The sequence below is a fragment of the Tursiops truncatus genome, chromosome X, assembly GCF_011762595.2.
Source record: "Tursiops truncatus isolate mTurTru1 chromosome X, mTurTru1.mat.Y, whole genome shotgun sequence".
Lineage (NCBI taxonomy): Eukaryota > Metazoa > Chordata > Mammalia > Artiodactyla > Delphinidae > Tursiops > Tursiops truncatus.
This window is the reverse complement of record NC_047055.1, coordinates 34771666-34798338: the sequence shown is the minus strand read 5'-3', so window position 1 is coordinate 34798338 and position 26673 is coordinate 34771666. Positions and strand designations below refer to the sequence as shown.

Below are 26673 nucleotides of genomic sequence, written 5' to 3'. Positions count from 1 at the left end.
CAACAGAGTACACTTTCTTCTCAACTGCTCATGGAACGTTCTCCAGGATAGATCATACCTTGGGTCACAAATCAAGCCTTGGTAAATTTAAGAAATTTGAAGTTGTATCAAGTATCTTTTCTGACCACAACGCTATGAGACTAGATATCAATTACAGGAAAAAATCTGTAAAAAATACAAACACATGGAAGCTAAACAATACACTACTAAACAACCAAGAGAGCACTGAAGAAATCAAAGAGGAAAAAAAATACCTAGAAAAAAATGACAATGAAAACATGACAACCCAAAACCTATGGGATGCAGCAAAAGCAGTTCTAAAAGGGAAGTTTATGGCAATACAATCCTACCTCAAGAAACAAGAAACATCTCAAATAAACAACCTAAACTTACACCTAAAGCAATTAGAAAAAGAACAAAAAAACCCCAAAGTTAGCAGAAGGAAAGAAATCATAAAGCTCAGATCAGAAATAAATGAAAAAGAAATGAAGGAAACAATAGCTAAGATCAATAAAACTAAAAGCTGGTTCTTTGAGAAGATAAACAAAATTAATAAACCACTAGCCAGACTCATCAAGAAAAAAAGGGAGAAGACTCAAATCCATAGAATTAGAAATGAAAAAGTAGTAAGAACTGACAAGGCAGAAATACAAAGGATCATGAGAGATTACTATAAGCAACTATATGCCAATAAAATGGACAACCTGGAAGAAATGGACAAATTCTTAGAAAAGCACAATCTCGTGAGACTGAATCAGGAAGAAATAGAAAATATAAACAGACCAATCACAAGCACTGAAACTGAAACTGTGATTAAAAATCTTCCAACGAACAAAAGTCCAGGACCAGATGGTTTCACAGGTGAATTCTATCAAACAGTTAGAAAAGAGCTAACATCTATCCTTCTCAAACTCTTCCAAAATATAGCAGAGGGAGGAACACTCCCAAACTCATTCTGCGAGGCCACCAGCACCCTAATACCGAAACCAGACAACGATGTCACACAAAAAGAAAACTACAGACCAGTATCACTGATGAACATAGATGCAAATATCCTCAACAAAATACTAGCAAACAGGATCCAACAGCACATTAAAAGGCTCATACACCATGATCAAGTGGAGTTTATTCCAGGAATACAAGGATTCTGCAATATACACAAATCAATCAATGTGATACACCATATTAACAAATTGAAGGAGAAAAACCATATGATCATCTCCATAGATGCAGAGAAAGCTTTCGACAAAATTCAACACCCATTTATGATAAAAACTCCCCAGAAAGTACGCATAGAGGGAACTTACCTCAACATAATAAAGGCCATATATGACAAACCCACAGCCAACATCGTTCTCAGTGGTGAAAAACTGAAACCCTTTCCACTAAGATCAGGCACAACACAAGGTTGCCCACTCGCACCACTATTATTCAACATGGTTTTGGAAGTTTTAGCCACAGTAATCAGAGAAGAAAAAGAAATAAACGGAATCCAAATCGAAAAGAAGTAAAGCTGTCACTGTTTGCAGATGACATGATACTATACATAGAGAATCCTAAAGATGCTACCAGAAAACTACTAGAGCTAATCAACGAATTTGGTAAAGTAGCAGGATACAAAATTAATGCACAGAAATCCCTTGCATTCCTATACACTAATGATGAAAAATCTGAAAGAGAAATTAAGAAAACACTCCCACTTACCCTTGCAACAAAAAGAATAAAATACCTAGGAATAAACCTACCTAAGGAGACAAAAGACGTGTATGCAGAAAACTATAAGACACTGATGAAAGAAATTAAAGATGATACAAACAGATGGAGAGATATACCATGTTCTTGGATTGGAAGAACCAACATTGCGAAAATGACTATACCACCCAAAGCAATCTACAGATTCAATGCAATCCCTATCAAATTACCAGTGGCATTTTTCACAGAACTAGACAAAAAATTTCACAATTTGTATGGAAACACAAAAGACCCCAAATAGCCAAAGTAGTCTTGAGAAAGAAAAACAGAGCTGGAGGAATTAGGCTCCCTTACTTCAGACTATACTACAAGGCTACAGTAATCAAGACAGTATGGTACTGGCACAAAAACAGAAATATAGATCAATGGAACAGGATAGAAAGCCCAGAGATAAACCCACACACATACAGTCACTTTATCTTTGATAAAGGAGGCAAGACTACACAATGGAGAAAAGCCAGCCTCTTCAATAAGTGGCGCTGGAAAAATGGACAGTTACATGTAAAAGAAAGAAAGTAGAACACTCCCTAACACCATACACAAAAATAGACTCAAAATGGATTAAAAACCTAAATGTAAGGCCAGACACTAGGAAACTCTCAGAGGAAAACATAGGCAGAACACTCTATGACATAAATCACAGCAAGGTCCTTTTTGACCCACCTCCTAGAGAAATAGAAATGAAAACAAAAATAAACTAACGGGACCTAATGAAACTTAAAAGGTTTTGCACAGCAAAAGAAACCATAAACAAGACAAAAAGACAACCCTCAGAATGGGAGAAAATATTTGCAAATGAAGCAACTAACAAAGGATTAATTTCCAAAATATACGAGCAGCTCATGCAGCTCAGTATCAAAAAAACAGACAACCCAATCCAAAAATGGGCAGATGACCTAAATAGACATTTCTCCAAAGAAGATATACAGACTGCCAACAAACACATGAAAGGATGCTCAACATCACTAATCATTAGAGAAATGCAAATCAAAACTACAATGAGGTATCACCTCACACCAGTCAGAATGGCCATCATCAAAAAATCTACAAACAATAAATGCTGGAGAGGGTGTGGAGAAAACGGAATCTTCTTGCACTGCTGGTGGGAATGTAAATTGATACAGCCACTATGGAGAACAGTACGGAGGCTCCTTAAAAAACCAAAAATAGAAGTACCTTATGACCCAGCAATCCCACTACAGGGCATATACCCTGAGAAAACCATAATTCAAAAAGAGTCATGTACCACAATGTTCACTGCAGCTCTATTTACAATAGCCAGGACACGGAAGCAACCTAAGTGTCCATCAATAGATGAATGGATAAAGAAGATATGGCACAGATATACAATGGAATATTACTCAGCCATAAAAAGAAATGAAATTGAGTTAATTGTCATGAGGTGGATGGACCTAGAGACTGTCATACAGAGTGAAGTAAGTCAGAAAGAGAAAAACAAATACCGTATGCTAACACATATATATGGAATCTAAAATTTAAAAAAAACTGGTTCTGAAAAACCTATGGGCAGCACAGGAAGAAAGACGTAGACGTACAGAATGGACATGAGGACAGGGGAAGGGGAAGAGTAAGCTGGGACGAAGTGAGAGAGTGGCATGGACATACATACACTACCAAATGCAAAACAGATAGCTAGTGGGAAGCAGCCGCATAGCACAGGGAGATCAGCTCGGTGCTTTGTGTCCACCTAGAGGGGTGGGATAGGGAGGGTGGGATAGGGAGTGCGGGAGGGAGACGCAAGAGGGAGGATATACGGGGATATATGTATACATACAGCTGATTCACTTTGTTATACAGCAGAAATAACACACCATTGTTAAGCAATTATAGTCCAATAAAGATGTTAAAAAGAAATATGTGCAGGGCTTCCCTGGTGGCACAGTGGTTGAGAGTCCACCTGCCGATGTGGGGGACACAGGTTCGTGCCCCGGTCTGGGAGGATCCCACGTGCCGTGGAGCGGCTGGTCCCGTGAGCCATGGCCGCTGAGCCTGCGCGTCCAGAGCCTGTGCTCCGCAACGGGAGAGGCCACAACAGTGAGAGGCCCACGTACCGAAAAAAAAAAAAAAAAGTCCACACAAAAACTTACACATATGTTCTTAGCAGCATTAGTAATAATAGTCAAAAGATGGAAACAACTCAAATGTCTATCAAACAATGAATGGATAAATAAATGTGCTGTATCCATAGAATGGAATGTTATTCATCCATAGAAAGGAATGAAATCCAAATACATGCTACAACACGGATGAGCCTTGAAACATTACGCTAAGTGAAAGAAACCAGTCACAAAGACTATATATTGTGCGATTCACTTGCATAAAATACCCAGTAAAGGCAAATCTACTGATACAGAAAGTAGGTTAGTGGTTGCTTAGGGCTATGGGAAATAGGGGGTAGGAGAGTGGTAGCTAAAAGGTATAAGATTTTCTTTAGAGATGATGAAATGTTTAAAAATTGACTATGGCAATGGCTGTACATATCTATGAATACACTAAAAAATCATTGAATTATACACTTTGAATGGGTGAAGTATATGGTATGTGAATTATATCTCAATTAAGCTTTTACCAAAAAAAAAGTAACCCAAGCAATTCTTGGCATCTCCTTACTCCTCTGCCCCAATCCTGCTTAACACTACCCTGAAGGGATAGGACATGGAAACAAGCAGGTTTGGATGGGTCTGGGGTGAGAACATCACGAGTCTAGAGCAAGGCGGGCACTGCCAAGGAACTTTCCACTTCTCTTGAGCCCACTAGTTTTTTCCTACTTAGTGAGGCTTAGCCAACCTCACTCTTGTAGCTTTGGATTGAGTCACTGTTCCAGAGCACCTATATAGGAGAAACTTCTGTGCCATTAGTTCACATCCACAGTTCTTGGAAGTTCTAGAAAACTTCAGAGAATTTGGCTGCTAACTTTTGATGCCAAGGTACTCGCTGGATATATGGGCCACTGCTATTTCTAACTCTCAGATTAAAATCAAATTTTTAAAAACCTGTCTTATCTTTTCAACAAATGGTGCTGGAAAAATCAGATATACATTTGCAAAGAAAGGAAGGAAGGAAGGAGGGAGGGAGGAAGGGAGGGGGAGAGAGGGAGGGAAGGAAGAAACAAAGAAAAAGGAAGGAAGGAAGAAAAGCAAAACCTTGACCCTTACCTCATACCATACACAAAAATTAATTGATTGGATTTCACCGAAATGAAAAAAAATTGCTCTTGAAAAATTAAGACAGCCATTAAAAAGATGGAAACACATACTACAGATTGGGAGAAAATATTTGCAAATTACGTATGTGATAAAAGACTTGTATCCAGAATATATAAAGAACTCTTATAACTCAATAATAAGAAGACAATTCAATTTTTTAAATGGCAAAGATCTAAATAGACAGTTTAACAAAGAAGATACACAAATATCCAATAAGCACGTGAAAATACATTTGATATCATTAGTTATTAGGGACATGCAAATAAAAAAAAACACAATGAGATACCATTTTATACCCACTAGAATGACTCTGATAAAAAGATAGACAATAACAAGTGTTGGCAAGATGTGAAGAAACTGGAATCCTCCTACATGGCTAGTAGGGATGTAAAATGGTGCAGCCATTTTAGAAAATAGTCTGGCAGTTTCTCAAAATGTAAACATATACATACCATGTAACCCAGCAATACTATTCTTAGGCATTTCCCCAAGATAAATGAAGACATACGTCCACATAAAAATCTGAACATGAATGTTCGTAGCAGCTTTATTCATAATAGCCAAAAGGTTGAAACAACCCAAATGTCCATCAAATTATGAATAAATAAATAAAATGTGGTATATCCATACAATGTAATATTATTCAGCCATAAAGAGGAATGAAGTAGTGCTATGCTACAACATGATGAACCTTGAAAACATGCTAAATAAAGAAGTCAGCCACAATAGACCATATATGGCATGATTTCATTCATTAGAATTCCAGAATGAGCAAGTCTGTAGAGACAGAAAGTAGATAAGTGATTGCCTAGCAATGGGGGGACTGGGGGATTGGAGCATGATGTCTCAAGGGTGCAGAGTTTCTTTTCGTGGTGATGAAAATTTTCTAAAATTGATCCTGGTGACGGATACACAACTCTGTGAACATACTAAAAGCCATTGAATTGTACACAAAATGGGTGAATTGTATGGTATGGAGGTTATATCTCAATGAAGCTATTTTTAAAACTATATTTGGAGACAACGCATTTTCTTCCACTTTGAGGGAATGGCAATAATGAGAAAGATGAAAGTAAAGAACTAAGAACAAGAGGCCAGTTACTTCAATGGTTGCTAATGAACCGCCTGCATCCCTGGATCAGTCCCCACTTAATGATCCTCCTCAGTTTACTCAAGAAATAGCTCTGATGCTAACCTCTCCCATTGTCAATAATTCTTTTCAGCACTGAAAATAGCACCACTATGTTGAAGACACCTTAATAATGGCACTGTTAAATGCTTGACAGTTAGCAGGCTGGCTTTCATCTTGCCTTGTTTTGTGATTCCTCCACCCTCTGCTTCTCATATCATCCACATTGGAAAGAAAAGGCGTTCAAATCAAAATTACAAGTTTGAAAATATACTTTGGTCATGTCATCACAGGTGTCAAGAAAGATCTGAATATAAGACCTGTGCAAATACCTTTAGGGACCATCCTAGAAAACAACATATCCACCAAGGTGATTACTATATCAGGTTGGAGATCCTAGGAGCATAGAGAGGTGGAGGGCATTGAGAAGAGTAGCAGCTTAGTGAAAAATATCTAAACAGAAGCAACACTGTAAGATGAATACTCTGTTAACATGGAGCCAGAAGTACTCTTATAGGTCATGTACTTATCTCAAAAACAGCTCCAGAGAAGAGATGTGATTGGCCCCCATAACACATAGCTAGTTGAGAACACAGTGACGACGAGAACTCAGGTCTTTGAATCCCAGTTTAGGGCTCTTTCCATATGCTAATGTTGGATATTGATAGACTAGTCAGTGTGGGAGACTGGAATACTGTGCCAAAGCTTTTGAGTGAAAGGACCAAGCCCCAGCTCAATCACTGCTCAGAGCCAAGAGCATCTCATCAAGAATAAAACTCCGGGCTTCCCTGGTGGCACAGTGGTTGAGAGTCCACCTGCCGATGCAGGGGACATGGGTTCATGCCCTGGTCCGGGAAGATCCCACATGCCGCGGAGTGGCTGGGCCCGTGAGCCATGGCCGCTGAGCCTGCGCGTCCAGAGCCTGTGCTCCGCAACGGCAGAGGCCACAAGAGTGAGAGGCCCACGTACCGCAAAAAAAAAAAAAAAAAAAAGAATAAAACTCTAAGATGATAAATTACTGAAGAAATAACCAATCACCAGACTACACTTGGTCTTTTCTTTCCAGAAGAACAACAGTATATTCTTTTTTTTTTTTTTTTTTTTTTTGGCCGTGCCGTGTGGCTTGCAGGATCTTAATTCCCTGACCAGGGATCAAACCCAGGCCACCGCAGTGAAAGCGTCGAGTCCTAACCGCTGGACCACCAGCAAATTCCCTTAAGCCTTCTTTTAAAGCATAAAATCTACCTCAGTGTGAGACATCTTGAAGTCTATATTACATATAGCAAAGTAGTTTGCAAACTACCTCCTTTCAAAGAGCCCAGCCTGGCTTCCCTTCTTTGCTCTTTTCTACTTCATGTTCAAGCCAATCGTCTCAAATCCTGTCTCCAGGAATCAAATCTGTGGAAGGTTGAGGAGGGGGAACTTTTGGTAATGCAAACATTACCTTTCCAGTCTTGGTTTTCTCAAGCGAAGGTCAATGATAAATGACCTCCCTTTGGGGGCATAATTTATGTCCACGTGGCCTTTTCGATTGAGCCAAGGTTGACTAACAGGACACAACACTAGGAGGAGAGAGGGGATGGCTCTGGGAGACCTGGAGGCCAGGGAGTATAAGTAAGACCAGATGTGGCTGAAGAGGGCAGAGGTGGGGGGCATGGAGAAATACCGGCTACACAAACAAAATAAAGTCACATCCACCTTGGGAAATGCACTCAACATTTCCAAGGTTAGATCCAACTTGTCTTCCTGTGTTTTCTGCAATTACCTTTGTGCTTCCAGCACCCAGTTATTTAGTATAGCAAGATGGAAGGGGCAAGTCTTTCCTGGAATACTTAGCAGCAGTTCAAACATCCTTCATGCTCTCATTTTCCTATTCTACCATCTTCTGGTTCAAAACATTTCTTAAAACTCCTGTTCTAGCTTCCGAGGCTATGGGTAATCTTGGAATCAGCTTAAACCTCTTTTGTTATTCTGAGACCTAAAATTCCTGGTTCAAGTAGTTAGTACTAGAAAGATATAGACAGAAACACAAAATAAATTCATCCAAATGAAGACTGGCCCAACAAAGCTAACACAAATCCTAAAGGCCATACTTATCCCTTAGGCAGGGATCTTGAGGCAACAGTGAATCTCTGCACAGAACCTGAATATGGGCAAAACTGAGAATAGAGATGCCAATAAGTATAGCATGAAAATGGATGGTGTGAGGACCAGCTGTAGCCCTGTGTAAGACGCCAAAACGCTAAACGTCTGTTATTAAAGCTCTGCATCTCTAAAAAACAGAAGCACCATGCCCTGTGCTTTACAGAAATGAATTTAAGGCTAGACCATGTATCTACTGAGCCACTACTACCAAGTGAACCAGAAATCTGGGTTCCAGTTTTTATGCGTCCATTACGTTTAAGCATAAAGGTCCATATGTGACTTGATTATAGAAATTAATAGTTGGATAATTTTGTCAACACACTTCAATCACTCCAGCTGCCAAGGAATCAAAAGAACAACTTCACCTGAGAGTGAACCAATATGTATCATCATCCAACTCTTCATCGTGTTTTCCCCGACCTCCTAGAAATCCACTACAGCCCGTGGGAGTAGCCAGAGCGCTACTAACTACTCCTTATTCCATTAGCAATTGCTTATTGAGGTGAGGAATAAACTGGGTCCTCGTCCTCCTAGTGATGGTTAGCTTCCCTGCCTACACAGACCGCAAATATCTCTGAGGAAACTGGTCTTCTATACCGGCAAAACATAAGCCCTGAAAATATCAAAGGCTCCAAAAGCACATCCGAACAAAATAAAAACAGAAAGAGATGAGAGCCACGTCCACAGGTTTCTTGTCAATCAGCATAAGTCAATCAGTCAAATGGTATACATGAGAACAGAAGCAACAATAAATCTGGTATAATCAACTGGGCTGTTTTAACTGATCATTATTTAAACGACGGGGGAGAAAACGACTTGATTTGGTCTGTTTGGGATCCAGTTAGAGCAAGACTGAAACCAAGGGATGGCCTTGACTTCATGATAAAAACGTTCCATAACAAAGAGCCTTGACCATACTTTGTCCTTTCTGCCTGGTGCCACATTTAGCCAAAGACAGGCATGGAATCTCATCCAAGCAAGTCCGAGCCATTGCAACACATGTGCCTTCAGCCTCCACAGAGGAAGATCATATTCCCAAGCAGTAAGAATACCCACCAGTAATCAAAGTGACTGACAGGTGTTAACATTAGGGCTGTCATCACTAGAACTGGGAGACGGGCTGGGCTCCAAAATTTTGAATTTGGCACCGAATTTCAGTATACTCAGCACCTATTCTGTAATTAGTAGGTTTTGTCCTTGCACCCCCAAATTTTGTTATTTAATGTCCTTGCCGTAACCACACAACAATGTTTGATTTGTGGGTTACCCCATGCATACCAGTGAGGTTAGAGTAGTTAGCTCCTAATCATTCAGCATATTCTGTAAACAGCATTTCCTAGTGTGCTCCCAGAGAGTGTGTGTATGTGTGCGTGTGTGCGTGTATCTGTGTATTCCATATGTTTGTGGTTAAAAAAGACTGGGAAATCCTGGGTCTAAATTAAATGGGTTTCCTTTCTGCAGGACTTCTCAGAACATTTAATGTGCCAATGGGCAATGTGAATCTCTAAGAAAGGCATATAATTTGCAGCATTTCACAACTTTATTTGACCACAAAACCCTTTTATGAAGAGCTCCTGGGGGTGGGGAGATGGGGACAGTTCTCAGAATGCACTTTGGGAAAAACTGCTTTCAAAGTCTGCTCTCAGTGACTTCCAAGTGAGTAATAGATCGGAGCTGCCGGGGTGGAATATGCACTCCTTTGGAAGCCCCCCTATGTCTTCTGATAGACCTAAGGATAGTGTCTGGGACGTTGAAAACAGAGGGCTTCTCAGAACATATCAGAACAGCTACCTGGGCCATGTGAGAATCTCCTTATGTCAACAAACATTTATAGAGCATCCACCATGAATCAGGAGCTAAGCATTAAAAAACAAACAAACAAAAAGGTTAAGATTACTTTAACTTTGCATGGCGGAGACAGAGAAGTTTTCAGAAATAACATGATATTTGAGGTAGGGCTTAAAAGATGACCCCCGGGGTCAGGGTAGGCAGAGGGAGACATTTTAAAGAGAAGGAACATGGACTTCCCTGGTGGCACAGTGGTTGGGAGTCCACCTGCCGATGCAGGGGACACTGGTTCGTGCCCCGGTCCGGGAAGATCCCACATGCCGCAGAGCGGCTGGGCCCGTGAGCCATGGCCGCTGAGCCTGCACGTCCGGAGCCTGTGCTCCGCAAACGGGAGAGGCCACAACAGTCAGAGGCCCGCATACCAGAAAAAAAAAAAAAAAAAAGAGAGAAGGAACAGTATGTGCAGAGCCAGTGATGCCTGCTCCCTCGAGCACGCCTCCCTGACGTGTCTGTACACACACCATATCATACTCTGGCATTTCCTAACGTGTTCCCCAAAGAAATGGGAACCAATCCTTGAAAGGAGTTGGAAAGCTTGCTGTAGGATGAAAATCCACCCATCACTGGACTGGAGCTTGTTTACCTAAGAGGCGGAGGTGTCCCTTTATTTATTATTAGGAACAATCACAGAATGCTGAGGTATGGTACATCCCACAAAATGCTGGAAATTTGTGGTAAGAATGATGAAGGTAAAGTAGGGGGAAGAGTGCTAACATTTATTAATATATAAGTAAACTGTCTGACAATTTACATATTTTCTCAATGATGAATTGTATGCATATGTATTTACATTGCGTGTTTTGATTTACAGAGTGCTTTCATATCCGTGATTTCATTCGATCTTCATGAGAATCCTGTGAACATGGGTAGGGCAGGTGTGATTAGCCCCTTTGTACAGAGGAGAAGTGTGAGCCTCAGGACAGGTACGTGGTTAGCCCAACGTCACAGAGTAAGTGGCAATACCCAGATTAGAAACGAAGTCTTCTAAATCCCAGTCTTACGTCCTTGATTTGTATTTCCCCTGTACTTCTTCAAGAGGCTGAAGGTACAGGGAAGCAGAGTTATACCTAACGTTAGAAAAATCTTTCTAAAAATCACAGCTGTTCAACAGTGAAATAGGCTGTTTTATGAAACTGAAATGAGTGTAGAGTATATCCTTGCCATAGGAGGGAGATTAAATGTCATGGCTTCTAGAGTTAGGGTCACCCTCAACTCGAAGATCCACTGATCATAAAATTCCTAGACCCTACTTCTCCGAGGTGAGGTTTACGATGATTAATCCTGTTCCTGGACAGCTCCTGTTCATCATACACTTGGTCCTCAAAAAAGAGATACTCTTAGATGCTTAGGAGTTAGAACTTTTCCCATCGCAGATAAACCCATTGCTGTGGTACAACAAACACAGATCACATACAACCAGTACCTCCAGGTTTCTCTCAGATCACAAAATGGTGGCGAACAGATAGAAGCCACACATTTAACCAAATTACCACGTATATGAGTTTGCATTTTCCCAGAAACTTAAAATCTTGCAGCACACAGTATATATCAGAGATTATGGGAGGAGGCACAGTTCTGCATTTGAACACTCAGCATCCTGATATGGTGAATCTATTTTTTTTTAAGAATCTATATAGTTGTTCAAACACCAAAGGTATTTTAAGAGGTAGAAAGTATGGACTGATAATAATTCCCACTTGTCTTATCTGATGAGGGACCAGGATTCTCTTTACAGCCAAAGAAACCAGCCAGTGTTCCAATTCCCTTGGAACATTTTTTGTCATATATTTACAGCTCCCTGTGCTCAAGAGAATGGTGCATCTGTCTGATGGAGACGCCTGGCTGCATTCTTTCCCAGATATTAATATAGGTGGCACTTTAGTAGCATAACCAATGACATGAAGAACCTGATTTGGAGAGAAACAGATGGTACCATCTTTCTTGGGCTAATTTTAGGATCCTGAAATAGTCCCTTTCCACACAAACCATCAGTGGAACCAGATTAAGACAGCTATGTCACATGGGAAAGGGAGACAGAAAAAAATGTGGTCTAGTGTGAGGCAAAGACAACGAACCAGAAACCTCAGTGCTTCCCTTCGTATTCTCCTGTCATAGAATATGAGGGTCACTTCCACCTCTTTTCATCAGAATGGATGCTGAATACCAATGTAAGAGTATCTAAGAAGAAATGAGTGGGCAAATCTCATTTCTAGTCACATACATTGAACGATCCAGGTTGCATCATGCACTAGCTAAATTCATATTCCAAGGAGTTTGTAGGACCTAGGCTCCAACACATCTTTTCTTAGCAGATAAGGAAGCTTGTAAGTGACCATTCTACCTGGCAAGTCAGAAACAGATAGAATTTCAAAGCCTCACATTCCTGGTCCATTGCTTTGTCTGCTGCAAAGACCTTTCTCCCAAATGAGACATAATATATCAGGTAGGGATGACGAGAGGTAGAGGAAGAGTCTCCCAACCAGAAATGATGTCCGAGGTGTAAGATGGTCGGCCAAGCATTTAGAACAAATGAGAAGAGGTATAATCCGGGGAAGAAGCACCTACCTGTTTTCCATCCAGAGTGTAGAGTTTTTTGACAACCCCGGTCTCTAGTTTGATGGCTTCAGTGATATCAGTGAGGACTTGCTCAAAAGAGTGGGCTGTCTTCTTGTTCAGAAGCACACGCACAGCCTTCCGAGGCTTCACCCCACTGCGGATGATGGTCACCAGCTTGGGGCGCACAAAGTCCTTGTTCTCTCTGGCCTGGGCACTGTTGCTGCTAGCCAGGGACTGAGGGGCTTTCATATTAGCAGATGTCTTCACATTGACAGACCAGTTGGGATTGACATTCTTGGTGTACTCCACCTTTTTGAAGAAGTTGTCTGAGGAGCAAACATAGCTTTCCCCTAAGGGAAGAAATAAGTGGTGATTAGTTTAACAGCAGGTATATGGACTATTCTAACCAAACTAATACACACTGACCTCGAAGTAGGACTTCTGGAAAAATGGTGATAAAAACAAACTTCATGTGCAATTCCTAATTAGGCCCTCTAACAACTGGGCTCATTCAAATTCAAGAGCAAGTCATCGGCAAAATATTGAAAAAATCCTGTAAAGCTAAGGGTCCCAAGGATAATGAACATACCTAAGTATAATCTAACAAGTGGGGTTCTCAAGTTTGATATGATTTCATTTGAATTGAAAAGTTTACATTAACTCCTAGGATGTGTGTTAATGTCTAGGGGCATTACTAGAGTGTTTTTAACATGTCTCTATTTCTTAAAGTTCCTGTCCTATTTCTGGACTCACAGCCCTATTTGTTATATTATGAACTGAAGAGAACTTTCAAAATCAATACATTTTTATTCCAAGTCAAAGTGACCAAAGTCACGTTGTGTATTGGGCATACAGTGCAAACTTGCCCAGAAGCCCGATTGTACTTTGTACAGAGTATATGGCAAAGCAGTAGAATGCTAAAATGTGAAACGTGCGTGTGTGGTGAATGTATGTATGTGTGTATCATTGTGTCTTTTACCCCCATACCCAGGTGGAGAAACTATCTAAATAACAACCTGTAGACACACACACACACACACACACACACACACTATTACTTGTGTCTGCAAGTCTAGCTCTTGCTTGAGAAATGCTCTCCCCTGTTTCCACCACCCACCCCTCATCTTTCCATCTTCCTGAATGCCACACACCAGCTCGGTGTACTCAGGGCCATCTTCACCAGTGCTCACCCTTGGCTGCCACAGGTAATGAGGTGGAGATGTGAGAATACACCATACAGCCTGATTTATGGATTGGAGGGATCTAGTGTAATTTTCACATTTACCATGGGCTAGAGGAAATGACTAGTACAGCGGAAGAAATGCAGGGGCCAGAGGCAAGAGGAGGGGATTAGACACCTGGGACTAGAAGCTGGAGAAAAGAGGAAGAGAGGCTCAGCCTCGGGGAGAGACTATTGGAAAAGGTTGAATTTTTTGAGTGAAACACATTAGCCTCAAGGTATACAGAAGTTCAGCCAGAGGTTGAGATGCAGAAAACCAGTGTGACTGAATCAGGCTTAACTCATCAGTAATAACGCTAAATCGATCAATCAATCAATCAACCCGAGCCCGTGCAAAGAAAGCATCAAACACAATTATCATCTGATGGCTCTTCTTCCTTCGGTCTCAGCAGGAGAACCGAGCAGAGACATTCACAAACGCCCGGGGCTGATGATTCACTCCCTGTGCAAATATTGATTGCTTTGCGGTAGCACCAAAGCCTTTACGTCGTGTTAATTGATAAATTTCTCAGTTAGTGCTCAGAGAAGATTCAGTGAGATTCTGTAGGGCACCTTTGAGGACATTTATATGTGTGTGTGGAGCGGGAAGGTAAGTGGCTTGTCACGTCTGCAAAGTGGCTTCCAACACTGCTCTGAGTCCCAGATGCTGCTAGTGTTCTGTCTTGACAAGGGGACCAAGGCATGGTTTGTAGATGAGCACAGGCCCTCACTCCTGCACCTGGTGCATGCATGCACAGCCAGGATGGGGCGATCAAAGACCGCAGCCTAAAGAAACCCTCATTTCTCTGGCTGCCACTGCTAACCCAATCCTACACAAGTGATTAGAGGATGTGGTCTTTAATTTTTGACTTAAAGGATGAAGGGACCCTTTCAATTCCCCCATATATTCACAGCCAGTATTCCCCATACCCTAGAAATGGCACTCTACCAGATGCACGGGCACCTTCCACGAGGTCACTGCCTCTGAGTCAGATGTTTTCCGTAATCTGTCATGTACTTTGAAACTCTTGTCAGACAACTGGTGGTGTGCAAATGTATGAGGCTATATATTTATGATTTCACTCATCCACAGTCTCCTCTGGAGAGTCAGCTGCGCAGCCCTATTAGGACTCTGGACTTTTTTTGCTCCCATCTCTTAAACCTCTTAAGCCTCTGAACTATGAGTATGATTAACCATCCCCCATGAAAATGAACATGATGGCAGACAGCTATAGTATCATATGGCACCCAAGAACTTTTCAGAGGGCCCAGCTCTCAGGCAAATCTATGTTGAACACTTTCCAACAGTACATTTTAGTCTCTCCACTCTCTTTCCTTTTGGCCCCAATATGAAGTAATGGAAAAAGAGCAGCTGATGTGATGGCAGTCACAATGGGGTTCCCCAATATTTCCTAGTTGTGTGCCCTTGGGCAGACTGACCTCCCTTGGCTTCAGTTATTTGTCTGCAAAGTGGGGATGATGATAACAATACCTACCTCTTAAGGTTGTTCTGACGCTCAGAGCAGGTGATGCATGATATGCAGGGCTGAGCCCAGAGTCTGCTACACAGTAAGCACTTGACAAATGCCCGCTATCGTTATTATTAAGACCCTAATCTGAAGGAATAGAGAGAGAACAAGAAAAAGAGCTAAGAGGGAAAGGAGGAAGAAAGGGTGGAGAGAAAGGAGATGAAAAGAGGAAGAGCAGAAGCTGAAGGAAAGAAAAGCAGCAGCGGCAAGGGCAACCATCTTGGAACTGAGCTATAATCATTATATAACATGAGCACTGCCCGGGACCCAGGCTTCAAAGATCATATTTCCTGCTGGTTGAAAGGAGGCCTCCGGTTGCGTCAAAGGCCAAATGTGGTAGCTTCATGGATAACACCTAGCAAAGCCACTTGCTGCCTCTGCTGGTGCACACTGAGGGCAGAATATCTTTTAAGACTATCTTTTTTTAGAGCAGCTCTAGGTTCACAGCAAAATTAAGGGGAAGGTACAGAGATTTTCCATATGCCCCCTGCTCCCACACATGCCTCCCCCGTTATCTGTATCCCCTACCAGAGGGCAGGATGTTTGTGGTGGTTGAGGGGGAGTCAGATAGACCTGGATTTAAATCCCAGGCAGGCATTTACAAGCTGTATGACATCAGGCAAATCATTTAATCTCTGAGTCTCAGCTTTTCTGTCTACAAATTGAAGCTATTGCGCTAGGTGACATCTAAGGCCCTTCCAGCTCTTAAGGTCTATAAGAAGGAATTTTCATCTCTTTTCCATCTCAAACAGGCTCTAGGAGATAAAGTTGTTATGGTACTTACATGTTAAAGAAAAGAAATAGGGGCCCACCCCTGAGGACTCTCCCCTCGTACTACTGGAAAGACATCAAATGTGCTGCTTCTCTCGACCAAAGCTTCCTGGTTCTGTGTTGCACCTTTACACAGCTGGGTTCCCATCCTGCCACAGCTTCCAGGGGCCATTTCCCACTCATTAGAAGCCTAGAAGGAAAGCTGGCTTCAGAGCCAAGCAAGGTGACAATCTGCTGGAATCGACAATCTGCTTCAGGGCGAGGGGGTAAGGAAATGAAGTCATGGAAGCACAGCTGAAAGGGCAGGAAGGGAACAAGCTATGGGCTCAAGATGATCTAATGTCTACCTCCCTTCACTTTCAGGAAAGCTCCGTTTTGAAAAACATTAAACATGTTTACAGCTGCTCAGTGCAAAAGCACTTCTGCCTGGGCTTTCTCCTCTTTTCCTGGGCTTTCTCCCTCAAGAAGGAAAATATTAAATGGTGGTTTATTGTATTATCAGGTCTATTAGTGATGTATCACTCTCCCAGGTATCTTAAAATCCTCCTCTTTGGCAGTGTGCTTGCTTTAGTAGTTAGAGGATAAATTAGTGAGAAAGTGGTTTCATCTCATTGGAACAAATGGGCTATGGCAAAGAAAGTGGATCATAGCTGGTGTCACCATACAGATCTTCCAACAAGACTGTCACAGTTGTAAATATTCTCTCCCATGGTCTGCATAATAATGCTCAAAAGGACACCCCTAAGATTGATCTGGGTACTTACATACAAGGAAGTGGGGAAGGAATTAGACAGTACATGAAGGAAGAATAATTCTCCAGTGGAAGACTAAACAAGACAAAACGAAAAGTCACTGGTGGATTTCATTCACTGACCCACTGGGAATATAGCTAATACATATATGGCCATATTCTGTCTGGCTTCACGAAGACTGTTCGTGTACCCAAGGAGCTGTGGGAAAGCTGACATCAATAACCTGACTTTGGTCCAAAATGGTTCCCTTAATACTTTCAGTATCTAGCAGCAGACAGTATAGACTAGAGGCATTAGACAAAGGAGTGCCACAAGGCCAGAGAGATTATTAACCAATTGCTTTCTATTTCATTTTATTTTAGGCTAAATACTTAATAATGTGGCCATTTGGAAACATAGTATGTTCTATGCTCCATCATTCCTTTAAGATCTACAAATCAAAAAACAAAAACAGGGCTTCCCTGGTGGCGCAGTGGTTGAGAGTCCGCCTGCCGATGCAGGGGACACGGGTTCGTGCCCCGGTCCGGGAAGATCCCACATGCCGTGGAGCGGCTAGGCCCGTGAGCCATGGCCGCTGAGCCTGCACGTCCAGAGCCTGTGCTCCGCAACGGGAGAGGCCACAACAGTGAGAGGCCCGCGTACCGCAAAAAAAACCCACAAAAACAAAGGTTTAGGTATTGCTAGGAATTCCCACCATTGTACATAGCTGAAGGGGACCGTCAAGATCACTTAATCTAGTACTTCCCAACTTTAAGTGCTCATAAGACTCACCTGGGGTAATCTGTGAAAACAGGCTCTGGAGCACTAGCCCTGAAAATTCTGAGTCAACAAATCCGGGGCGTGGCCCAGGAATTGATATTTTTCTAAAGCTCTAAAAGATTCTGAGAGGCAGCCAGGTTTGGGAGCCACTGGCTATTCCAACCCTTCACTGGCATCATCATTTTTTTTTATTGGAGTGTAATTGCTATACAATGTTGTATTAGTTTCTGCTGTACAATGAAGTGAATCAGCTATATGTATACCTATATCCCCTCCCTCTCGGACCTCCTTCCCACCCACCCCCATCCCACCCATCTAGGTCGTCACAGAGCACCAAGCTGAGCTTCCTGTGCTTTATAGCATGTTCCCACTAGCTATCTATTTTACGCATGGTAGTGTACATATGTCATTCCTAATCTCCTAATTCATCCCACCCTCCCCTTCCCCACCCGCCGTGTCCACATGTCCGATCTCTACGTCTATGTCTCTATTCCTGCCCTGCAAATAGGTTCATCTGTACCATTTTTCTTATTACTATTATTTTTTTACATCATGAACAATAATAGTACCTTGTAGCTGTAGTTTTACCTTGTCAATGTGTTTCCATATTTATCATCTAATTTTATCCTCACAATCACTCTAATAGATAAAGAAGGCAGGTATTACTAGTCTCATTTTACAGATAAGAATATTACAGTAGATATACAAAATGTGGTCTATACATACAATGAAATATTCCTCAAAAAAAAAAGAAATGAAGTGTTGATACATGGTATAGCATGGACAAACCTTGGAAACATTTTGTAAGTGAAAGAAGCCAGTCACAAAAGACCATATAGTGTATGATTCAATTTACATAAAATGTCCAGAATAGGCAAATCTGTAGAGACACAAGGTAGATAAGTTGTCACCTAGAGCTGGAGAGAATACGGGAAATGGGCAGTGACAGCTAATTGGCACAGGGTTTCTTTTTGGGGTGATGGAAATGGTATAAAATTAGATTATGGTGATGGTCTCACCACTTGTAAATTTTTTAAAAGTCATTGAACTGTACACTTTCATTGAACTGTACACTTAAGTTGGTGTATTTTACAGTATGTAAGTTATACCTTAATAAAGTTGGGTTTTTTTACGTTGTTTTAAAAAGAGAGAACATTAGTCACAGTGATGATAAGGACAAACTTATAGTCATGTAGCTTAACCAGCTATAAACTAGGATGACTCAAATAGTACCAGCCACCCTTTATTGAATGCTATCATGTGCCAGGCAGAATACTAAACACTTCGTATCCATTGTTTTATTTAATCCTCAAAGCAGTTATTCCCACTTTACAGATGAACAACTGAGGCTCAGGGAATCTAAATGGTTTCCCCCGAGTTCACACAAGCTAGCAGGTGGCAAAACTGGGATTTGAACCAAATCAGATTCCAAAGATTTCTTTTCCTATTATAATCTTCTGCCTCTAAGATGAGAACCCAATGCCTCTGACTCTTCACCCAGGGATCTTTGCAAACTTTTTCAATTTGAAGTCTCTTGGGAAGCAACATGTATGAATTACTATTTTAAAATCTTTCTTTTAACCTCTTCCAAAGGTGAAAAAAGTAAAGGACTTCTGTCCTCTATTCCTACAGTTGCAAAGGACAAAAAATAGGAGAGAAAAAGACCCTTTTTCTTTATCCACTTCATATCTGTACCTTTTCCCATCTGGCTCTGTGGTAGTGGGATATTGGTCACATTTCTCAATGCTGCCCCAGAGATACCCCAGAATTTCCTTGACTGAATGGGCCATACTCAGGACTGAAAGGGCACTGAGGGCCACTGCAGTTTGTGGTTGTACGTGACTTGTGGATAAATGCAACTGAGCCTTATTTACATTCTGCATAGTCCAGAAATTCACCAGGAAGTACTACTACTGCACCCGGGAGTGGTAAATAAGAGGAGTCCAATCTAGCAGGACTCAAAAGGATCAAGAGAAAAGGAAGCTGCAGTCTTCAAAATTGTATTTATTACCTATATTGAGCTAAGATTATCACAACACACACCCCAACACACACACACACACACACACACACACACAGAAATCCAGGGAGGAAAATCAATATCAAGGGCTAGTCCTTGAGCAAGACATGTTAAAAAATGGATTTGGGGGAGTGGGCAATCTGGGCATGACACCACTCTTATATCAGACACAAGAACATTCTAATCCTTGCTCCAAATACAATGTCACTTGATTCAGAATTCTGCCCGAGCATGTATCGTGGTCTTTAAAAGATCGCAGCTAGTGGAAACGATGAGGACATACTGGGTGATTCAGGGTGCTTTGTTTATGAAAATTCTTACAGAGAAACCCCTCCAGTTTGACTGAGATGTGGATTTTCCAGTGACAAAAGACACACACCCTATCGATTACGCTGTTGGACAGCTCCCTCAGCCTAGCTTCAAGTCCTTCAAGTTTGCCCTGACTCTCCTTTATTTTAAGATATTTGCTAGGATGGCCAATCCTTCAATGTTCAGAAGAAGCCTAGGATTAACCTCCACCTGGCCATCCAGCACCTGATCAAATAATCTAAGCCTCCTCAGCATTGTTTCTCAAGGTCAGCTTGAAGAAAAACCTCAGACTTGAATCCCGAGACCCAGATCCAGTAGCCATATGGACACTGTCTTATAAGTAACTAGCCCCAAATCACTCAACCTGACTTGAGAAACAGCAGCTACTTGCGAGAATGTGGTCTTGTACAAGGGAAGCCCTCATGCTCCTTTGTCTAGAAACACAAGAAACCTAGAAGCAGTGAAGCAGAGGCGGGGCACTCCCATCCATACCAAGTCCTTTAATGTGTTGTTTCTCCTTCCTCGCCGGCTGTTTCAGAGAGATCTGCCTGTTCTAAACTCATCTTTGCTTGGGGGAATGGAAAGAATGAGGAGGGAGGGCTGGAGCGTGGGAAGAGGTTTTGGGGGGAACATTTTCATTATCACCACTCCTGAGTGCTGTCCTTTAAAGTATTGTCAGGTTAAACCGATCACATATATTACACCCAGTAAAAGGTGGGGTAGGGAGGCATCCTCAAAATACTTGATTTGATAAAGTAAAATATTAAGACCATGTCCCAAGATCTATTTTTCTAAATGATCACAAAAGAGACTTCATGGCTGGGCAAGTTTTGGTAAGAGCTGGGATCTTCCCTATATTTGAGCTGGGTACACAGGTTGTCAGGATTCTCAGCAATCTTGTCATAAAATTCGATTGCAAAACCAAAATCTGACAAGGATTTAAACAGATTTAGGTACAGTGAGTCAGTTCCTATTCTAATAGGGATAGTCTTTATTAAAATACCAGACATACCTACAGCTTTTTTTGGTATTTCTCTCAATGACCTCAGCCTTAGGGACACACCCTGAAGTGGGCTTTTTAGAAGCAACAGCTGAGCAGTGACCACTTACCTAAAAGTATAATCCTCTGTGAATACGTCCAGGAAGTCCAGCTTTTAGGGTGCATATTTCCATGAGTTGCAATTCACAAAGAGCCTCTCAGCAGTTCAAAGGATATTAGCATATAATATTTTCTCTCTGTTAACCCAACCAATCTTCCTTGCTCATTTTATACCCCTAATGATTTTACGGTCTGCCTCAATAGTGCTATTTAGAGTTAACTATGAGCACATTCTAGAGTAAATGACACAATTCAGATTTTTCTTTGTATACCGAGTGGTAAACACAATGCATTGTCATCGCCAGCCACACTTCAACGCCAGCCGAAACTGAAGACCATGAAGGGTAACGGCTAATGATTCTGCCAATGCCTCTAGAATTAGAAGTCTAAGCAGCAACCTTGTGTTTTTACAAACACATTTCCCAATTTCTTTTAATGAAATGTACCCATAACTAACGATGCGCCACCTCCCACTAAGGGCCACCACCCACTCCTTGAATTACCTTCTTCCAGTTCATCCATGCTTCCGATTTTCCTGGATCCATCAATGGTGTAAATGTAACGCACTCCCTGAGGCAGGTTGATGTTGTCAGACAGAGATCGTGTCAGGTCAGCCAGCAAGGCGTCGAAGCTGCGAAAACGGTCAGAGGACACAGCGTACACAATCCCCTTGAAGTAGCGGTCCCCATTGCGGTAGAAACGTACCTTCTTGGCTTTCTTCTCGTTGCTCAGTGCCTGCAAGGTTCGGGTTCGGTAGAAGCTACAATGGGCGCTGTGAGTGGGGCTAGGCAGCCCATTCATCCGTGAGCCTCTCATGTTCCTGGATGTCTTATCTCTTTCATCAAAATGTCCAAAATCAAGTTCCATATTTTGGTGGAACCTCAGAGACCTGAGTGTTGGAGAAAAGGGTGGGGATGAAAAGAAGCAGAGAAAAAGGGGTGAGGAGGAAAAAAAAAAAAGAAAGGAATTCAAATATTAGCCAGATCCAGATCTGCAATCTGCTGCCTGTGAAAAGAACTGGTTGAAAAAAGCCCGTGACCCATCTGCTGCTTGCCCCTGACCTGCAGGAATATTGATTTTAATAGAAAAGAAGGAGGGGCTGGAGGGGTGCTGCTGGCTGTGGGCACTGGGGTGAGAGATGGGGAGGGAGGCACTTCTGGCACTGTTCCAAACACAGGAGAGGGAGGGATTTTGAAATAGCTTAAAATCCTGGGACTTCCTGACACTGGCTCCTATCAAATTGTAACTTCAGGCTAAATACATTAAAACTGGCATCTGTTTCCTCACACATGCCCACATGACTAACGCTTGTAAATGAATCCATAGCCCGACAAAATCCCCCTTGAAGGGAACAGAAGGACCTAGCCAAGGTTAGCATCTCTAGCTCAGGAAGCAATCTTTGCATCTTAGTAAAATGACTATGAAGGGGAGTGTTTTAATTTTATCCCAAACCCTCTTTCCTACTCTAATGTGTGCATCCCCTCCCCCCCCCCAGAATAAACTGGAATTCTCCTTTAAAGGGACGGCCTCTAGGGAATAGCTGGAGTCTTTGTGCTATTCATCAAACCCCTTCCCCACCAAGCTGGTGCAGCTATCCGAGATTCACAAGAAATAAGCTGAAAAAAAAAAGGGATTAGAAAAATCAGTTATTTAACGAGTTATTAGTTCTGCTTTACTCCTGGTATCCGCCCCCCCTTCTTTATGTGCTCTACCCACCCCCACCAATGATGCAGCCCCACCTCTTAATGGAATCATTTAATTGTTGAAAAATTCCCAAATGAATCCTTTAACAGCATATGGGACCTTTAGAAGCAAGCACACCTTTCATTGTTCTGGGCTTCTACCCTGAATGAAGGGGCATTTTTCCCTCACAGCAGGCAATTCACCCCAAATTTATCTATTGCCCAGGTGTGTTAGCTGAGGCAAAAGATGGTCATCTGTCAGATTTGCTTTCCCCCTTTCTGCTGAAAGAAAGGAAAGAAGGAAGGAAGGAAGGAAGGAAGAAAGAAAAAAAGAAAGAGAGAGAGAAAGAAAGAAAGAAAGAGAGAAAGAAAGAGAGAGAGAAAGAAAGAGAAAGAAAGAAAGAAAGAAAATCACAATATGAAACCAAATACAACAGAAGCCCCAAACGCTAGCAAAGGTAGTGACAGCCTAGGAACCAAACTATTAACATGCATCGCACAGATGGGGATAAAAGGACTCACAAAGCAAGCAGGGCTCAGCTGCTACACACTGCCACATTGAGATATTTGCAAGGGACCAGGAAGACAGGAGATAAAGACTGGTGCCTAGCAGGTTTGCCAGGCTCGCTCCCTCTATTCTCCCAATGTCACCATGACCTGTGCTGAGCTCAGCATTGTCTCTGTCAGACAACCTGCAGTGTAAGAGACCCCACCTCCTCAAGACAAGTAGCAAGCATTTCCCCAGGCGTGCCAGCAACGCTTGGCTTTGCTTTAGAATCTGGGGTGCTGTTATTCTAAAATCAACATCACAGTGAAAACAAAGGAACATCAAACTCACTTTTCTAAAGGAATATCCCAGGTAGAGGCTTAGCAAAAAATCTGATAGAATAAGGCCAAAAAAAAAAAAAAAAAGAGGGGGGAGACCAGAGGGAAAGAGAGAGAGAGGACACACCGAGAGAGGCAGAGAGAGAGAGCTTTGCCTTGTGCTTTTCCCGTTTGACATCTGTTACATTCTCCCTGAAAATCACTGGAAAGCCCCACTCACCGGTTTTCTGCTGGTTGGGTGGAGATGCTGAGAGAAAGAAAACCAATCTCTCTATGCCTTTGTTGTCTGAGCTCCAAGCAAGAAATTCCTGCCAGGGTGGATAGATGCCTTCTAGGTCCTAGTGCCTTGTCCAGATTCTCCCCTATAACTCAAGCTTAGTGAATCTCCCCCAACCTCCTTTGATTAATTACATGCTTTTTTTTTTTTTCAACTCACCGGCTGCATTAACAGCTAGAAAGGTTTCATTTATAACCAACAGGAAATTGCAGGGTAGCAAAAAGATTGCACAGGCAAGCTCAGAATGCTCTAATGAGCAACGTGCTAGTCTTTTCTTCTAGGGAACTGCCAATTTCACTTGGCCAAAACCTTGGCCTAATCTGCCTGGGGGCCAGACTCACGGTCAAACCAGGCTTCTTAGAAATTGTAGCTCTCTTCATTTAACCTTGAGAGAAAACAATCAAATATGCAAATTCTTTATGGCATTTTAGTTCATGCATCCAACAACTGGTTGTTTGGAAATGAGGTTAGTGGAGTAGACTAAGAAGCAGTAGGAAAGGGACAAGACAAGGGAAAGTCATTCCGGAATTTCATGGAGGATGAAGTTGAAGACGGATCCCGAAGACCTTTGAGCTTGGTGTAATAATTTTGTTAATGGGATCTGCAGCGTTCATCTTTGAGAATTTGAGACTTCGTATCTAACCCAGAGACTTTTCTGTGTGAAGTGAGTCTGATGGCTACAAGATAAATATTAATAGCTCTTTCCTCAAACTGCCTATTTGTTACTAACTGGCTTCTTTATATCAAATATGTTATAAAGGGCAAGGAAGCATGCATATTGAATTCAAGAAATCAGGCCAAATTATAAGACAAAAGAAGAGTAAGGCAAGGGTGGGCTACCATATTCACAACAGAGGCTACATGCATTAATATGTAGCAGTATTGAACTAGTCATGGTTCAATTTTTGCTTGGCTTCCAGGAAGCTCAGAGCTAATAGCATGCTCAGGAATTATCTTATGTCTGATTCCTAATATAATTAACCCTACTTTTTAGAGATAATGCTAGATGATTTATAGTTAAGCTCTTGCTATACACGTATTTTACTGTAAGCTGCCTTAAAATGGGATTAAATATATGATTTTTCTTCTCTGGAAGGTGATGGCTCAGCAAAGCCTGAGCTATCTATGTTAGTGGGGTGTTCAGCGTCAAGTGTGCAACCTGCCCAGTCAAGTCCTCCCTACACTTTTCTGCTGCTCTCCTCTTTCCTAAATAAGTACCTCAGGGGACAACATGTGTCTGCCCTGTTTTCTTCCATTTGTTTCTGCCTTACATTGTGGCCACCTCTTGAAAACTCAGGGTTATTCAAGTCAAGGGCAGAAAAATATCAAGAAATAGAAGCAGAGAAATATGGAAATTCCAACCAATGGCTGCAACATTTTTGTCCAGCAAAGCCAATGTCTTAAATTTTTTTTCTTTCACATAGTAAGCTTTCTGTAAATACACAGCAATTGATTTTGCATCAGAACTCAAAATCATTTTATTTCTGGTGAAGATATAAGAATGGATGGGATGATAAAACTTAAACATGAAGGATTTGGAATCGATCTTAGAGAAAATTTCCTCATGATCTAGGCTTTTTAACACTACTGTGGAAGCAAAATGTCTTTAGAAGACAGTCTAGGATAGATGGCTTTGTTTGCCTTATATATGCCAGAGAGCAGAGGGTGAACAAGATCAATGTTTCCCAGTGTGAGGTATGTGGGTGTTAATAGGTATTCTTTAAAAAGAGAAAAAAATTCTATGGTTAAATATGTTTGAAAAGTGATGGGCTACATCATCGGATGAATGGATAAAGAAGATGTGGCACATATATACAATGGAATATTACTCAGCCATAAAAAGAAACGAAATTGAGCTATTTGTAATGAGGTGGATAGACCTAGAGTCTGTCATACACAGTGAAGTAAGTCAGAACGAAAAAGACAAATACAGTATGCTAACACATATATATGGAATTTAAGAAAAAAAAAAAAAATGTCATGAAGAACCTAGGGGTAAGGCAGGAATAAAGACGCAGACCTCCTAGAGAACGGACTTGAGGTTATGGGGAGGGGGAAGGGTGAGCTGTGACGGGGCGAGAGAGAGTCATGGACATATACACACTAACAAACGTAGTAAGGTAGATAGCTAGAGGGAAGCAGCCGCATGGCACGGGGATATTGGCTCGGTGCTCTGTGACAGCCTGGAGGGGTGGGATAGGGAGGGTGGGAGGGAGGGAGACGCAAGAGGGAAGAGATACGGGAACATATGTATATGTATAACTGATTCACTTTGTTATAAAGCAGAAACTAACACACCATTGTAAAGTAATTATACCCCAATAAAGATGTTAATAAAAAAAAAAAAAAAAAAAAAAAAAAAAAAACTCTTCTTTAAATAAATAAAACTTCTGTTTGAACCTTGAAAAAAAAAAAAAAAAAAAAAAAGAAAAGTGATGGGCTAAACAAAATTTGTCTTCTTTATCATAAACTTTTGAGGGTCTTTAATATACTTAAAACATGGTACCAGTCTCGGAGAAGCCTATTTAGTATAAAGGGCTTCCTGCTTTTTTTTTTTTTTTAACTCAGGATCTTTTTTTTCCCCAGAACATCTCATAGACTTATGTTCTGTGGGAAAACCTTTTTCAAAAACTGGACTAGGTTATCTCACCAACGTAATTCTTCTCAAAGAATTCTCAGCTACTAACCAAAACTTTTTCTCTCACTTCCTCAGAGGAGAAGGATCACTGGCAGAAGTGAAAGGCTCAGGCACAAGTCCAGGGGAAAGTACATCT

General features: G+C 41.6%; 1 protein-coding gene across 1 annotated transcript in view; it reads right to left on the bottom strand.

Annotated features, from left to right (window-relative positions):
* DCX (doublecortin) overlaps positions 1-26673 on the bottom strand; it is a 342948-nt gene that overhangs the window by 97551 nt on the left and 218724 nt on the right. Inside the window, exons 6-7 of the mRNA XM_033849507.2 lie at positions 21619-22004; positions 12667-13007 (exon numbers count right to left, since the gene is read on the bottom strand). Coding sequence (XP_033705398.1) covers positions 12667-13007; positions 21619-21982 — 705 coding nt within the window. The 5' untranslated portion in view covers positions 21983-22004. The remainder of the gene's footprint in view (positions 1-12666; positions 13008-21618; positions 22005-26673) is intronic.